The sequence below is a fragment of the Monodelphis domestica genome, chromosome 4 (genome assembly GCF_027887165.1).
Source record: "Monodelphis domestica isolate mMonDom1 chromosome 4, mMonDom1.pri, whole genome shotgun sequence".
Lineage (NCBI taxonomy): Eukaryota > Metazoa > Chordata > Mammalia > Didelphimorphia > Didelphidae > Monodelphis > Monodelphis domestica.
The window spans coordinates 443652577-443667876 of record NC_077230.1 but is presented as its reverse complement, the minus strand read 5'-3'; the positions used below and the strand labels follow the sequence as shown (position 1 = coordinate 443667876).

The following is a 15300-nucleotide window of genomic DNA, read 5'->3' as shown; positions in this document are numbered from 1 at the left end:
CCCCGGCAGTGTAGACCCTTGTCCCCTCCGGAGAAGGAATCGTGGGGTCACGGCTGTAGAATCCCCAGGGGCCTTAGAGGTCAAGTCCAACGGGGGAAGAACACGCCCGAGAGCCTCAAGTGACTCGGGTCACACAGGTGCATTTTGAACCCAGGCCCTCTGATTTCAAACGTTCCCATCTCCTCTCCTCCACTCCGACGCAGGCGTTAGGACCCCCAGCTCCCCCTCGCCTTCAGTTACCCAGGCTTCCCCTCCCCCCAGTCTCCGCCCCACGGGGACCCCGGGTCTCCTTCCCTAGCGGGTCTCCGAGCAACTTCGAGTGTAAACAAGTGAAAGCTGGCCGTGTCCCCCAGGGCAGGGGGGTAAGAGGGGGGGGACAGGTGCCCACCAGCTCCCTCCTTCCGTTCTCCGGACCTAACCGAGGAAGCCCTGATAGTGATCAAGGTCCAGGAGAGATCTCCCATCCCTCTTGGCCCTCCAGATCTCGTCCTTCGGAGACCCACGCGCCTCGGGAAGGAGGCAGACTACGACTCCCATGATGCTCAGCGTTCCAGGCTCTTTGGCTTGCGAGCTCTGGTTCCTGGGAGCCCATAGGGAGTTGTAGTCCAGCCTCGCCCTTCCCGCCTGATTATCGTGCTGGTCCCCCGCCGAGGGGCTCTGGAGACTTGAGGATTTGGGGGGGGGGGGCTGAGGACCAATGGGAGCCGCTAGGGGCGGGGACAGCCTCGGGTGTGGCTCCCGCTCGGGGAATTAACCAATTTCGGGGGTTTAGGTGCGGCTCAATCTGTGCGTCATGAGATCGCTGTGGTTCTTCTCCGTCTTCCTTCTCCTCCGCCTGGGCTCCCCAGGATCCGAGGCAGCCCCCTCAGCTCCGCCGCCTCCGGAGCCCTCGAAGACTTACGACGCCGAGGGCGGAGTTGTCCTCGGAGCGCCCTCGGCCTCGGAGACCCCAGCCCCTACCCCTGAGCAGTCAGGGTCGCCGGAAGCCCCTCGCTCCATCCCCCCCCACACTTCCCAGCCCGAATCGGCCGAAAGCCCCAGCCCTGCTCCCCCGGGGAGTGCACGGCCAGAATCCCCGAAGGCCTCCGACTCCATCCCAACAGCAACTTCCCAGGCAGGATCCCCCGAAGGCCAGAGCCCCAGATCCTCCGGGACCCCTGACTCCTCCGCTGTCCTCTCAGAATCCCCTGCCAGTCCCAGGCCCGGCCTCTCCGGGACCTCCGACTTTCCCGCGCAAACTTCCTCCCCAGAACCTCCCGGCAGCCTGCGGAATGAGCCCTCCGAGACAGCGGGCCCAGCTCCCGAAACTCCCAGTTCTGAGCCCCCAGGGCTTGGGCAGGCCGAGACGCTTAGCCTTCCGCCCCCGGAATCCTCCCCTGGTCCTCCGCCCTCGGCTTCTGAAACAGCCCGCGCCGCCCCCAGCCCGGCCCCTCCCGAACCGTCCCAAATGGGATCGCCGGCTGCCCCGAGCCTGGGCTCCGCAGGAAGCCCTGCCTTCGAGTCTTCCGTGAGCTCCCTCTCTGGGTCCCCCGAGATTTCGGGGCCGTCAGCGACCCCCAAAGGGCCTCAAGACCCACCCCCTGCAGCCGCCCGGCTTCTGGAGGCCCCCGCTGGCCCGGAGCCCCCCGCTCGGCTCAGGCCTCTTCAGCGGCGCCGTGGGAGCGACACCGTGAACACCATCATCGTCGTGGAGAGAGTGCAGGAGACTGGTGAGGGGCTGCGAGGGCGGAGAGGGCCCGGCGGCTTAGAGAGGGGCGCCGGGGTCCCGTTAGGGCCTGGGGCAGCGGGGCTGGGAGACGGGACCGAAGAATTGGGTCGCCGAGCTGCTCTCCCACCCCTTACAGGTGTGACCCTGGTGGGCCGGCCGCGAGGCGCCACGGGTGGGGCTCTGTGCCTCTTCCTGGCCGGGGCCGGGCTCCTGCTGGGAGTTTTCCTGCTCCTTTGGTGTCTATACCGCCGGGCAGCACGATCTAGACCCTTCGGACACCACCGGCTGCCGGATGACGGTGATGAACTAGGTAAGCAAAGTCCCTCATCCCACCGAGGCCCAGCCGCCGTTAATTCAGGGACTGTAGGCTTTCCCTCCCACCCTCCGGAACCTCTTCAACCAGGCAGGAGTAGCCAGCAAAGGGCAAGGGAGAAGGAAGGCTGTCGGTAAGCGCGGTGGGATAGGGGAGACCCGTAGAAAGAGGAGGGGCCACAGCGCAAACCGTCCCAGTCTCGACTGGGAATTTTTTCCTACCACCGAGAATTTTAGATTTGTCCTGAGGCCTGGGTTCGAGTTCTGCCCGCTCTCCTGTGGCCTGTCAGATTTCCTCTCCCGACAGTTTCCTTCCGAATAAAATGAGGGAAAGGGACTGAGTGACTTCTAAGGTCTTCCCTGGCTGGAGAGTGGCCTAGAAGAGCAGTGGCCTTGACCCCACAAGCCCCGTGTTTGAGTCCTGCCCCAGCAACGCCTGGAGGTTTTTTTTGGGGGGGGAAATCAATGGTTTCTGGAGGCGCCCCCGCCCCCCCCCACGCTTGCGCAGTTGAACCGAGCGAAACTCTCACTGCCCCACTGTCTCCCGAAGCTCTCCACCTGGACACCCCGAAGGATCCCTACGACCTCCACTTCTACGCTCCGGACGCGTGGGTGCCCTCGCACATCGCCACGAAGCAGCCCCCCAGCACGCCCCCTCTGCCTCCCAAGCTGCCCCCGCCCCCCGGCCGGGCCTCTTCGCCGCCGCGCCTGGAGCCGCTCTCCCCCGCGGCTCTGCCCAACAACTTCGTGTGAACCGCGGGGCCCAGGCTTCTGCCCAGCATGCTTTGCGCTTGTAGTCCTGACGTTAGGCGGAGGCTTTGGGGCGCTCTGGCTTCCGTTCCTGGGGACCCCCATTCCGAATTAAAAGGCTCGTCCCCTGAGGCAGCCCGCGCTCGTCTGTCTCCCGGAATTCAGGGGCCGCGCGGGGGACGTGGACACCACGGTACTTTATTTTGACCAGACCTGGCACACACTCACACACTCACAAAGTGCCCCCTCCCCACCCCGGCCTCGGGCTGGGAAGGAAGCGGGCCGCCTGGAGTCCCGGCGGCCCAGAGGACCCCTGACACGAAGGATGGGGGCGGGGCGGGGATAAAGTGCGAGGACTGAGTTAGGAGCCCCAGACCGGGCTGGAGGGCGCCGGCCAGTGGGGCGGGGGCGGGCAGGACACTCAAAACTGCCATCTAGGCGGCTCCGGGGTACCTGGAAACCACCATTAGGAAGCCCGAGAGGTCCCCATTTTGGTTTTTGTGTCTAGGGAAACTGAGACCATCGTTCTACGGAGGAAGCGGTGAGGGGCTGGGGCCGGGCTCCAAAATCTCTTCTGACCACGGGGGAGGGAAGGATTGAAACCTGGCATCTAGTTAGCGCTGAGGCAGCTAGAAGGGGGCACTAGAAACAGCTGGGGGGAGGAAGCTGGAAACCGCTGCTCTGACTGAAACGCTGGTGAGAATCAATCCCTGGACTGGATAGGGGGAAGGGGAGGGGCATCAGCCGCACCCCCTTCCGTGATTGGCAAAAATTCGCCGGGGCAGCAAGGAGGGGGGACTTGCATCTCCCGATGGAGGGATTTTGAAACTCACAAGAAGGACCCCGATCCCAGGGTTTGGGCGGAAATCTCTCCGAAGGTTAGGATTTGGGGGAGTCTCCTGTCCGGAGAGTTTTGGGGGGACGACCTTGGAACCCCTGGAAATAAGGAGGACTTTCGAGTGGCCCCTGAGCACTAGCCTTGAAACCGTTAAGGCTATTAGAATTTTTTGACTGCTAAGGAAAGAAGTTACTGGGGCTGTGGGAGGCGCTTAAACCCACTAAGGCAGAGGGGAAAGGGGTGCCTAGAAACCCAGAAGGCCTTTGGGCAGGGATGGGGGTCCTGGAAACTGCCCGTCTATAGCCCTGCAGAAACATGAAAGTGGGATTTGGGGTAAGTGGGTGACTGGAAACCACTGGGAATGGAGTCCTGGGGCCCTAGACAACGTTGGGTGGGGCCATCAGTAGTCCCTCGGGGCTGGGGGCCAAGCGGGTGGGGCAGGGCTTCTCCCGGTGGCCCCGTAGGAGGGCGGGGGCCCAGAACCCAGTGCCGGGCCGGGGCCCGTAGGGGCTCCCGGGGGAGCGGGCTCCCCAGAGGCAGCAGCGTAGGAGAAGGCAGGGTCATCTGGGCCATCGCTCTCGTCACTACTGGCCGCTAGCTGATCATGCTGGACAAGGCCTGACTTTTCTTCGCTCAGCTCCTCGGGCTCCGCCCACGGCTGCTTCTCCCCGGAGGCAAAGATGCCATAGAACAAGACTCCCCCATAATGCACCAGGGAAGCGATGAGGAACACCGACTGCCACTCCTCCCGGGTCTGCCGCCGGGACGCAGGCGGGGAGGGAGCCAGAAGCCGGGAAGGGGAGGGAGATGGGAGAGACAGGAGGGGAGAGGCCCGAGGGAAGAGGGAAGGACATGGGGAGGGAAGAAAGAGAGACGGAGAGCCTCAGGAGAGAGGGAACGATATGGGGCGGGAACCCAGGAGAGAAGGAGAGAAATCAGGGAAGACAGACGGGAGAAAACAGAAGTGGAGAGGGGGGGGGGAGGAGATAATCGAGCAGACTCAGGTGGGAGGGAGAGGTGTAGAGGGAGGAAGGGAGATGCAGGGGAAAGAGAAAGGTGGAGAAGAAGCAGACATCAGTAGAGAATCGGGAGGGGGAAGAGATAGGTGTAGGTGCAGAGGAAAGGCAGAGAGAGAGGCAGGCAGACAGACAGAGAGAAGAAGGGGAAGGAGGAAGAGGAAGAGGAGGAAGAGAGAGAGGAAAGGGTGGGGGCAGAGGGAGTCCAAGTAAGATAACACCAGGAGAAAGCGAGAAAAGAAAGAGCTAGTGAGATTCCAGGAGAAAGGTAGGTAGGCAGACAGAACCAAGAAGAATCAGAAAAGCTGTGGAGGAGAGGAAGTGGAAGTGGGAGGGGGCAGGAGCCGGGTCCTCACCTTGTGCTTGGTCATGGCCCCCACGATGATGGGACACACCATGCCGCTGAGAGTGCCCACGCCGTTAGAGATACCCATGAGGATGCTGGCATAGCGCGGCGCGATGTCCAAGTGGTTCACGTTGAAGCCTGGGGGCGGCCACAGCTTAAGAAAGGGCCCGGGCTAGCCTCTCCCTCAGCCCCAGCCCCAGCCCCAGCCCCAGCCCTCACCTGAGATGGCAAAGCCGCTGAAGCCCACCGCCAGAACCAAAAAGGAGATGGCCACCCCCTTGGAGTGAGAGTAGCCCACGACCAGGAGCAATGTGGCCTCCATGCCGAAGCCTGCGAGAACCCAGAAGCTGTGACTGTGACCCGGGGATCCGGACGCCCCCACAGTGGCCCCCCCGCCCCCCCGAGGATCCAGAGGGCCCGGGCTGTAGCGCAGGAGGGCCGCGAAGAAGGCCCCTCCCCCAGGCTTGCCTCCCTTGGAGCCAGGCATCCGGGACCCCAGACCAAGCCCTTCCCGTCGCCCAGGCCGCCTCTCACCCCCGCAGTTCATCATCTTGCGCACGTTGGTGGTGGACATAATGTGGCGGCTTCGCAGGAAGTCGGCGATCTGGCCCCCAATGGGGACGACTATGGTCATGACGAGGTGTGGGAGCGCCGACACTAGGCCCACCTGGGGAGTGAGGGGAGGCGGGAGGAAGAGGGGTGTTTTCGGGCTCCGCCTCTCCCCTCCCCCCCAGGCGCTCCTCTGGCGCTTTCTCTCCTCTTCTTCCCCGCCGCCCCCCCCCCCCCCCGCCCGGTCCAAAGGGAAGGCTCTTCGTTCACCTTCCGCTATAGCCACCCCCGCCAAGGGGACGGCAGGGGGCGGGGCGGGGCCCACCTTGCTGATCTCAAACCCGAAGACCTCCTCGAAGTAGGCGGGCTGCGAGATCAGCAGCAAGTAGAACGTCCAGCTCCGGCAGAAGTTGGCCACGATGATGGCGTAGACTGGCATGGACGTGAAGAAGCGACGCCACGGAGTGCTGAACTTCTGTCGGTCGGAGAGGGGTGTTGAGCGCAGAGCAGGCCCTGAAGCTGGCTGTTCCTGAGGACTCAGGTGTCCTTTCTCCCACCCGGCTCCTGGACAGGCTCCCCCTCGGTCTACTTCGCTCCGCGCCCCGCCCCCGTGCACTCAGGCCTGTTCCCGCCCACCCCCATCCCAAGCCCTGCTCCTGAGACCCCGGGCTCCTCAGGCTGACCACGAGCGGGTTCATGAGACGGGCGCTCTCGCCGATCGCGTCCTCGATGTACTTGCGCTCCTCCTCGGAGATGCTCGGGTGCTGAGCCGGAGACTCGTAGGATACCAGGAGCCAGAAGAGGTACCAGAAGATCCCGAAGCTCCCTGAGGGCCGGAGGGGAGAGGCCGGGGTGGCGGGAGAGCTGAGGCTTGCCGGGCGGTCGGCACCCCAGCCCAGGTCGCCCCCGGGGTGGCTCCCCAGCTCCGCACTCACCATAGACGTAGAACACAGAGCTCCACCCTGAGTACTGGACGAGGACTCCAGCAAGGGGCATGGCGACCACCGCCCCAGCGTAGGAGCCTGTGGGACAGGCCGGGAAGTCAAAGCGCAAGGCCGCGGCCAGTCCTGCACCCGAAACCAAACGTCCCCTCCGCCAGCCCCCTCTGCCCCAGTTCTCGCTCACCGCAAAAGGCCGTGGTGGCCAGCCGGCTGCGCTCCAGCGGCGGGGCCCACTTACTCCAGATCCCGTGGCAGGCCGGGTACGTGACGCCCTGAGGGGGATTGGAAGGCAGAAGGGTGTCAGGAACTCCGAGGCTCGACTTGGCCTGGAGGGGCGCCTCTAGGAAGAGAGGATGGAGGACTGGACGGGAGGGGATGAAGCTGGGGGGAGGGGGCCTCAGGTTAGGGGCGGGGTTCGCACCTCCACAAGCCCCTGCAGGATCCGCACAAAGATGACGCAGCCGTAATGGACACGGGCCGCGGACGGGATCAGCATGTTGAGAGTGGACGTGGCCACTATAGCGAAGCCGAAGACCCTGCAGACAGGAGAGGGGGCGAAGCGGGAAGGAACCCAGACCCCGCCCCATAGTTGATCTTAGCCCCTCCCCCAAACGGCTGGCCCCGCCTTTTCCCTGCTCCCGCCCCTTTTTCTTAAGTCCAGCTGTTTCGGCTCCGCCCCCACCTGTTGGCCGCAAACTTCTGGCAGATGAAGCCCCCGGGAATCTGTGTGACGATGTAGCCCCAGAAGAAGGAACCGTGGATGAGGCCCACGGTCTCAGGGTCCCAGTTGAACTGGGCTTTCTGTACAGGGCGCAGAAAAGACCCGCCCCCCGCAGCAAGCAGCCAATCAGTGACTGTCCCTGGATCCAGCACCGCGGCCGAGTTTGGGGCCATCCTTGGGCCATTCAGTGTGTCCCGCCCCACCTCCTCCCGCTACGTATCTGGCACTGCCTTGGCGCTGGGGTTCCTGAGTGTCTATAATGCGTCTCTGGCTCAGACTCTGCTCCTGCATCCCCCTGACCCCTAGGGCTGCCCTTCCATCCACCTCTCCCAGTCTCTGACAATCCCTTTCGGTACTGGGAATTAGCTGGAGCTCTGCGTTTCTGACACACGAGGTGTCTGTGGGTAGCCTTGCCTCTCTGTCTGCTCTGTCTGTCCGTCTGTCACCAGGGCCTGATGCCTACTTCCCCAGGTCTCCGGACTTCCGTGACCGACTCAGCCCATCCTTGGGCTTCTGGGGCTTTGAGCCTCTTCGAGGCTCTGCGTTTCCAGGGCCTTAAGTCTCCCCCATTCTTGCCTCTCGCCTCCCTGAGTCCCACGTGCAGGAGTGAGGAGGGGGGACCCAGGGACGTACCTGCACAGTCACGTGGCCGCCCTTATGCACCGTGTTGTTGTTCACCATGGACACGATGGCCACGCCCAGGTTGCAGCGGATGCCAAAGCTGATGCAGAAGCCGAGACCGCTCATAACTGCGATGACGTACCGGCGGGGGAGCCCCCAGCACGTGCAGTCCAGCACCGGCCGCGGCCGCCCTGCAGCCCCTCCAGAAGCCACTGGCCGGCCCTCCTCGCTCAGCTCTAGCGTCTCAGCGCCTTCCTGACGTTTCTCCAGGAGCCTGAGCCATGGAAGGCTGAGCTGTTGTCCAGGACTCTCTTTGGGGGACCAGGTGTGTTCTTCCCCTGCCCCTGGCCCCTCCAGGGATCCCTTGACTCCTTCCCCCTCCGGGAGTCCGGAGTCCCTCCCCCCTCATCTCCTCCCCTTTGTATGCCATCCCCCATCCCCTGCCCTCTGAGAGCTCAGCGGGCTCATCGGTCCAGTGGGAGGAGGGCATCCAAGTCCTCTGTTGGACCCACGCATTCGTGGTCCCAGCTTCCTCCGGGCCCCGAGAACAGGCCCCAGTATTCGAGGGGGAGTTGGGAGGCGCTGCGAGGGGCTGGAGGAAGCTGGCTGCCTGGCCGTCTAGGTCCCAGCGGCCCCCGCGCTCGCACGCGCGCACACGCACACACATTCCCAGAAATGTACTCCGCAGCCCAAGGTGTGAAGGAGGCTGGCGGGAAGGTGTCGCAGGAACAGCTGTTTCTCGGCTGGGGCTGAGAAAGAAACCTGCCTGCCTCCAGTCACTGCTCAAAGCTGGCCCCTGCTCTGCGCAGCGGGGCCCCGCGCCCTCTCCCCACCCCCAGTCGCTCCCCAGGCCCCTGGGGCCTGAGCCATCCGAGGGGGCTCTCATAGAGACAGATGGGGCGCTCCTGTGAACGGGGGCGGACCGTGAGCCTGGGATGACGACTGTAGGAGCTGGCCCAAAGACAGAGACACAGCGATTCAGAGCCTGACGCGCCGAGACAGAGACCCGGAGAGAGGGAGAGACAGGGGTTGGGGGGGTGGGGGGGTGGGGGGGTGGGGGGGCGGGAGTTGAGGGCAGGAAGCGGAGGGAAGGGACGGAAAGTGCAGGTGAGGAGGAGACTGGGGCAGGAGCCAGAGACCGAGAGACAGGACGGGGAGAGATGGAGCGGGAGGAGGGAAGGAAGCCGAGCCAGAAGAGGAGCTGAGAACAGATGGAACCCGAGAGAGACGGGGGAGGAAGAGAAAGCTAAAGAGACACAGAGAAAGAGGGAACGGCCAGACGGGCTGGGGGGGGGGGGAGAACACGGGCATGGACCCAGGCCCCATACGGGGGAGGGACACGCAGAAGAAGGGGGTGCCGGGAAACAGAGGTGCCCAACGGGCAGAGACACAGAGTTAGAGCGAGAGACAAAGGAACAGAGGAGAGATAGAGAAACGCAGAGACTGGGCAAATGGAGGGGGTGGGGGGAGACTGACTGAGAGAAGGGGGCAGAAACAGAGGAGAAATAGAGGCTAGCAGAAGGGGCAGAATTTAGGAGCAAATTCGATGGCCGGCACACAGAGGGAGATGGGGAAGGCAGAGACCGAAGGGAACAAAGAAAGACGGGGAGATTGAAAGAGTCGCACACCAAAAAGGTTATGGCAAGAGGGCACCCCAGGGTCCCCTCTGTGGCCTCCACTACAGCGCATGACCTTGGCTACCTCCTGCTCCTTCCTGGGCCTGTTTCTTCCTCTCCACAAGGGACAAGAAGCGGTTCTCTCACTAGGGCTGCTCCATCCCCAGCCTCTCAGTGGGCCCTTACCAACTGATGGCTGGGCAGAGAGGGTCAGCGAATGTCCAAGGTCACCCATCTGGGCATTCAGGAACCCAGGCGTTCTAGCTCCCTGCCCAGAACTTATTGTGGAGTGTCGGGTTCCGGCTGCGGTGGCTCATCGATCGATCGTCCACCGCCGAGCCAGCGGCCAGGGGGGGTGGGGGGCTGCGGCTCCTCTCAGCTTCTCTGGGTGTCACATTTCAGCCCCAGCTCAGCCCCAGAGACAGCCCTGTCTCTGAGATCTGCTCCTTCTGTCTCTCTCGACCACAGTCCTGCCCTGCGGCTCTGGGGATCTGGAGTCCCCCCGGAAGAGCCAGGCTGTTCTCTGTCCTGGCCCAAAGGCTCATCGCCGAGGGCGGGTAGGGTCAGGTGTCTAGGCCCCCCAAATCTGAGGCGCTGACCCCACTGACACGTAGCTGGGGCCAGGGGAGAACCCAGAGGGAACAGAGACGGAAACTGAGGCATGTAGAGAAGTGAGTTAGAGATGAGCAAGGCCCAGAGACACTGACAGCCCGGGAGACAGAGGCGGAAAAGCCTCCGAGACCCGGAGACCAGTCAGAGCCAAGGACAGGAAGTCCTGGTGGGGACCATTAGAGAGGTTCCCCTGCAGACGTGGGGGCTGCCTCGCTCCCTCTTCCCCTTCACACTGGAGTATTTTGAGCGGAGTGTGAAAGCAGGTGAGAAGGAAGGAGGGGCCGAGGATGCGGGCGTTGGGGGGGGGGTCAAGGTCACAGCAGCCTCTCCCAGCCCTCGGAGCCAGTCCTGGCTACAAGAAGGACAGAGGTTAGACCCCAACAGGACTGGAGGACCAGTTGATCCAGAGAGCCCGGAGGAGTCCCCTCGCCAGCCCTCGCCTCCCGCGGAATCCTTCCTCAGAAGCATCCTGAAGAAGCTCCCAGACTCGGGGCCCCCGCTCCCCCCCCCCATCAGGATCCCTTCTGGGCTTAACTCCCCTCAAGGACACACGGGTCCTCCCACCCCTCCCTCGGCAATCCGCTTTAGCTCAGGATTAAAGGGAGGGGCCGAGGGAGACAGAGATGCACAGAGACTTGCTGGGCAGTCCGGGCCGGGGAGGTAGGCTGGGAGAGGAAGAAAGGAGGAACCCGGAGAGATGAGACTGGGCAGGAGATGCCGGAGGCAGAGAGGCAGGAGGGGAGGCTCCCAGCCCCGAGACCCAGACAGATGGAGAAAGGCACACGGAACGAGATGGGAGAGACAGAGGGAGGAGGAGGCAGAGCAAGAGGCGCAAGAGACGAGGACAGGGAGGAAGAGACAGAGACAGGGCGCGGGCACACCGGGCTGGGAGCCCCAGTGAGCGCGCTGTCCAGGGGTCCGGGGCGATGCTACCACCCGGCGCTCACTCACCGGTGGAGGCGGCCCAGGGCGCGGCCCGCCAGCTTCCGAAACTCGTCTTGCCGGAACTCCATGGCTCCGGCTCCTGACTCGGCCCGGCCCGGCCCGGCCCGGCCCGGCCCAGCCCCGGCCTGCGCTGCCCCCGCCCGGCTCCTGCTCGGGCTCCGGCTCCGGCTCCGGCTTCGCTGCCGGGGGATGTGGACGCCCCTGCCCAAGCCCCAGCGGCAGGGAGGGAGGGAGGCGGGGCTGTCCAGGACTCCTCCCCCTCCCGCCCGCGCTGCCACCAGTCCCTGAGTGAGCCGAGACCGGGCCCCGCCCTATGAGAGACCCCGGAGTTGGGCGCTGCCTTGAAAGACACCCTCCTCCGAGGTACCGAGCCCTTAAGAGACCCTGGGCCAATTGCCCGGCCCTGGTCCTCTGAGGGATCCCACTGTCCCTGGCACCAGGGTCAGGGTCCTGCTTGAGAGATCTTGTCTTTGAGACCCCCCAGACTGGCCCTCGAGACCCAGTGGACCCCCAGGGGGCTGAGGCCGCCCATTCTCCAGAATCACCCCTCAGCGGGACCCCAGGATCCGCTCCCCTTCTGAGGCGTAGCTCCCGGCCACCGAAGGGCCCCCGGAGATGGAGGAGGCCGGGCGGGGCCATTCCCTTCGGAGGTAGCGGGTGGGGCCCTTGAGGCTTCGACCTTCACTCCCCCTCCGCAGGTGCTGCTCCACCGGAGTCTGAGCCACGGCCCCCTCTCAGGCGTAAGCGCCCGAGCCTGAGAGACCCCACTCCGGGTTCAGAGGCGGTCCCGCGCTTTTGAGGGGCTCCTAGCCCGGGAAGGGTCGAGGTCCAAGGACAGCCTTGGAGGGAGTCCGGAGTCCAAGAGGAGCCTGGACACCTGAGATCCTGTCCTCGCCCACCAAGGAGCCCTGGTTGACTCGCTCCCTCTGAGAGGGCCCACATCGACCCGCTTCGCGCCCACTTAGGGGCCCCGGGCGCCCAGAGGACCCTGTTCCGTGGGCGATCACAGCTTCAGGCTTCTGCTCCCCTCCTCTGTACAGACCTCGGGGTCTGACTCCCGGAGCCCATCGCACTTACGGACCACCGAGTCAGGGTTCTAGGCCTGTTTCCTCCAGGGGCCCCGACATCTGGCCCCTGCCTTCACGGGGACCGACCTCTCCCTGGCCCCTCCCCTCGATTAGACTGCCCCCACACTAAATATAGACCTCAAGACCTCCCTAGGGGAAGCCCCGACGTCGGAATGCCTCCCCCACCCCCGGCTAGCCCAGCGGCCTAATGCACTTGGGGATTAAATATTTATGAGTTTGTCTGTACTTCTCGCCCTAGGATGGGGATGGGAGCGGGACCCGAGTGTGCGGTGGACTCCATAGGGCAGATCCAAGCCTTCCGGGAGCATCCGCTCAGACCTCCCGCCCTCTGCTCCCCTGGAATTCGCCTCTGGGTCTCTGTGCCAAGTGTCTCGGGTTCTGAAGCCGAATCTGCCTCTGGACACTGTCTCCTCTCTCTGTGTCTCTGAATTCCGTTCTCTCTCCGTTTGGAGCCCTTTCTCTTACATCTCTGTCTCTGGTGCCCTCCTCGGTTTTTTCTTTCTCTAATTGTGCTTCCCTCTGTCTCCCGCCCGTCACTTTCCCTCCTATTTTCTCTCCCACCTCGACCTCCCCATCTCTCCTTTGCATACATTTAGAGGCTGCTTAGGTGTCTCAGTGCAGAAAGCCCTAAACTCAGGAAGACCTGAGTTCAAATGCGACCCTGGGCAAATGGCCGCCACTCGAATCGTCCTCAGTTTCCCCAACTGTAAAATGAGGATGATTATAGCACCTACCTCCCAGGGTTGTGAAGAGCAAATAAGGTAATTGTAAGCGCTTAACAAAGGCTTCCTTCCTGTCTCCCCCATACAGCTCTCTCTCTCCCCCCCCCCCACCCCCAGGCAGTCCTCAGACTGGGAAGGAATGTGCGTGTCCCGGACCGTCGCGGGCACAATCCCGGGCAGGGAAGAAGGGGACACAAGCGCCACCTGGCGCTTAGGTTCGAGGGCTGAGGCGGCACGACCAGGACTGGGGTCGGTCCGCCTGGGTCCCTGAGAGGAAAGGCCTGAAGGAAATGCCCTAAGGGGAGGATTGGGGAAGGACGCGTGCCCAAGGTTAAGTGACTGAGGGGGAGAGATCCCCCGAGTCCTGGCGGGGCATGGGATGAAGGTGAGGAGCAGCCTGGACCAAGCGGGCCAGGGGCCAGGAGCTGTGAAGGGAGGGGGGTTGGGCGCAGCAGATGGCTAAGAGGAGGAAGGGAGAAAAGCTGACCGCAGCCACCGTCATCCCGCTTATGCTTTTACCATAGAGACGAGGAAAGAAACCCAGGCCGGAGCTCCTCCCCCCAGGTCTCCTTTCCGCGCTGACCCCCGCCAACCTGTGGCTGGCATCTCCCGGGAGCAACTGAGAGAACTACAGTTCCCAGCAGGCCGCGGGGCCAACGCAACGGCTTTCTCCACAAGAGGCCCGGGGCGCTCCTGGGAGCTGAAGTCCCAGCAGTTGCTGAATTCCGGCCATCCCCGACGGACTCCGGCTTGCAGGTGTCTCGCGGCACGGCGGAAGCCCCAGCCTTCTCGAGGAATCTGGAGTCCTCCTGGGCCCGGGAGTGGTGGACTACAAGATACGCGGAAGGAGAAGGAAACCCAACACCGGTTGGGCGGTGTCTGGGACTGGCGCTGGGACACCTCGTCCTGATCCTGGACTCTAGAAGCACCTCCACGGCTGCCTCGAAGAGAGGAAACTGAGGCCGACAGGCGGGAAGCGGCTTGGCCCAGGTGACCCAGCTGCCTTCGGCTCTCTGGCTCCGAAGCTCCTCCGACCCCAAACCTATTGTTTTCTACTTTAGATCTGCCTCTGTGGACTCCAAAGGCAAACGGGGCTAGGTTGGGGAAAGGGGGCGGGACGTCTGGGAAAAGGTCCTAATAATGCGAGCTGCCGCAGGCGTCGGCCGAGGTCCCCGTAGTGCTCCAGGAAGACCTTCCAGCAGGCATGGATGGCCTAAAGAACCTCTGGGAGGCCAGAGCTCCAGCGTTGAACGCCGTTTATCCTCTACAGAGGGCTGGGGCCTGGGAGCTGCTCTAGGCTCCAAACTAGACACTGGAGACCCCGCCTGTGGGGGCCCCCAGCCGGCGTGTGCGCCCAGCCCGACCCCAAAGCCAGCCATTCGTCCCCACCCGCAGGGCTTCCTCTGAGGTTTGGGTCTGGGGGGCGTGCAAGGGCGATTAGACAGAGACCAGAACGGATAAAGGACGCGCAAATGCTTTCACGCAATCTTTATTGAAAGCCCGCTAGAGGAGGCCCTGCGGACCCCGACGTGGGCAGCCAAGGAGTTCCGACCTTTCCGAAGTTTACTATCCACCAAGGGAACCCCCATCCCCCACCCCAGCGTCCGACCGGCCCGGGCCGGAACTACTTTCTGGGCTTTTAAATCGAGGCAGAATTCCCAACAGGAAGGGGGGAATGGGCGGGGCTCCATGGGGGTGGGGCTGGCTCTGCCGTGGGACTAGCGCGCCCCCTGCTCTGGGGGAATGGTCAGCGTTTGCAGACGGGCCCAGGCGCGGGCACGCGCGGCGGGGCACAGGCAGGGGCCAAGCTGAGCCTCCGCCTGGGCAATCCGACGGGCGAAGCGGCTCCGATCGCGCGCCAGCTGCTCCCACGGCCCCCGGCGGGCAGCGCGGGCAGGACCTGCCCAAACCACCAAGAGGTGCAGCTGCACTTGGCTGGAGAATCGGACCTGAAAGGAAGCAGCCAGCAAAGATGGCATGAGAGGAGCCAGTGAGCTCCAGAACACCCACTGGCCCCTCAGCTAGCTTGGCAAAGAACTCTGCCCTCTTTACAGAGGGGGAAACTGAGGCCCGCGGGAGAACCAGGAGCCATGTGTGGAGGAGAGGGGTGCACTGACTATGCCTCCACGATGTGCCAGGGGCTGGGCTGAGTGACTTTCCCCCCAAATTAGCCCCTTCCCTTCCATCTTAGAATCAACACTGAGTATGGGTTCCAAGGCAGAAGAGCAGTAAGGGTTAGGCAATGGGGTGAAGTGACTTGCCCAGGGTCACCGGGCTAGGTAGTGTCTGAGGCCACATTGGAACCCAGGACCTCCCCTCTCCGGGCCTGGTTCTCCATCCCCAGCCACCCAGCTGCCTCCAACTTGACAAATATTTAGTAAGTAAAGCAGCCTCAGATCTGGTTTCAGATCCCCCTGTATCCTGCTCCTGCTGAGCTCCTGTTCCATATATAGCCTAATGGAGAGAAGGCTGGGCACAATCAGGAGGGCCTGGGCTCAGATCTCACTAGTGGCAC

The 15300-nt window shown here is 63.6% G+C and overlaps 3 protein-coding genes and 1 long non-coding RNA gene across 6 annotated transcripts in view; 2 read left to right on the top strand and 2 right to left on the bottom strand.

The window, feature by feature from the left end:
- The first annotated feature begins 107 nt into the window (after positions 1–107).
- On the top strand, positions 108–2901 carry GFY (golgi associated olfactory signaling regulator). Its single transcript, XM_056796749.1, has 4 exons — positions 108–362; positions 773–1709; positions 1845–2018; positions 2571–2901. The coding sequence occupies exons 2-4, from the start codon at positions 794–796 to the stop codon at positions 2771–2773; spliced, it is 1293 nt and encodes a 430-aa protein (XP_056652727.1). The 5' UTR covers positions 108–362; positions 773–793; the 3' UTR covers positions 2774–2901.
- A 47-nt stretch (positions 2902–2948) lies between these two features.
- On the bottom strand, positions 2949–11204 carry SLC17A7 (solute carrier family 17 member 7). The gene is made up of 12 exons (XM_056796742.1): positions 10982–11204; positions 7815–8076; positions 7143–7261; positions 6882–6996; positions 6645–6732; positions 6455–6541; positions 6203–6345; positions 5845–5994; positions 5505–5637; positions 5190–5300; positions 4981–5108; positions 2949–4362 (listed from the first exon to the last, which is right to left on the bottom strand). The coding sequence occupies exons 1-12, from the start codon at positions 11041–11043 to the stop codon at positions 4009–4011; spliced, it is 1752 nt and encodes a 583-aa protein (XP_056652720.1). The 5' UTR covers positions 11044–11204; the 3' UTR covers positions 2949–4008.
- LOC130454029 (uncharacterized) lies at positions 8005–14261 on the top strand. 2 transcript variants are annotated; one of them, XR_008911698.1, is made up of 2 exons: positions 8005–8127; positions 13310–14261. It is a non-coding gene; the product is annotated as an uncharacterized LOC130454029 (long non-coding RNA). The 2 variants fall into 2 exon arrangements; XR_008911697.1 differs by lacking the exon at positions 8005–8127 and adding an exon at positions 9114–13170.
- Positions 14259–15300, bottom strand: part of PPP1R15A (protein phosphatase 1 regulatory subunit 15A) — a 6042-nt gene continuing 5000 nt past the window's right edge. For both annotated transcript variants that reach the window (XM_056796744.1, XM_056796743.1), the window contains exon 5: positions 14259–14734. In XM_056796744.1, the coding sequence (XP_056652722.1) occupies positions 14504–14734 (231 nt within the window). In that variant the 3' untranslated portion in view covers positions 14259–14503. The remainder of the gene's footprint in view (positions 14735–15300) is intronic.

Bases quoted from the DNA above. Each gene is read 5' to 3' on its own strand.
- SLC17A7 (XM_056796742.1), bottom strand. From the start codon at position 11,043: ATGGAGTTCCGGCAAGACGAGTTTCGGAAGCTGGCGGGCCGCGCCCTG. The intron at 7,262-7,814 runs GTACGTCCCTGG...CGCCCTGTACAG, and splicing joins GCGGCCACGTGACTGTGCAG to AAAGCCCAGTTCAACTGGGA. The intron at 5,301-5,504 runs GTGAGAGGCGGC...GGGTTCTCGCAG, and splicing joins CAAGATGATGAACTGCGGGG to GCTTCGGCATGGAGGCCACA.
- GFY (XM_056796749.1), top strand. From the start codon at position 794: ATGAGATCGCTGTGGTTCTTCTCCGTCTTCCTTCTCCTCCGCCTGGGC. The intron at 1,710-1,844 runs GTGAGGGGCTGC...CACCCCTTACAG, and splicing joins GGAGAGAGTGCAGGAGACTG to GTGTGACCCTGGTGGGCCGG. The intron at 2,019-2,570 runs GTAAGCAAAGTC...TGTCTCCCGAAG, and splicing joins GGATGACGGTGATGAACTAG to CTCTCCACCTGGACACCCCG.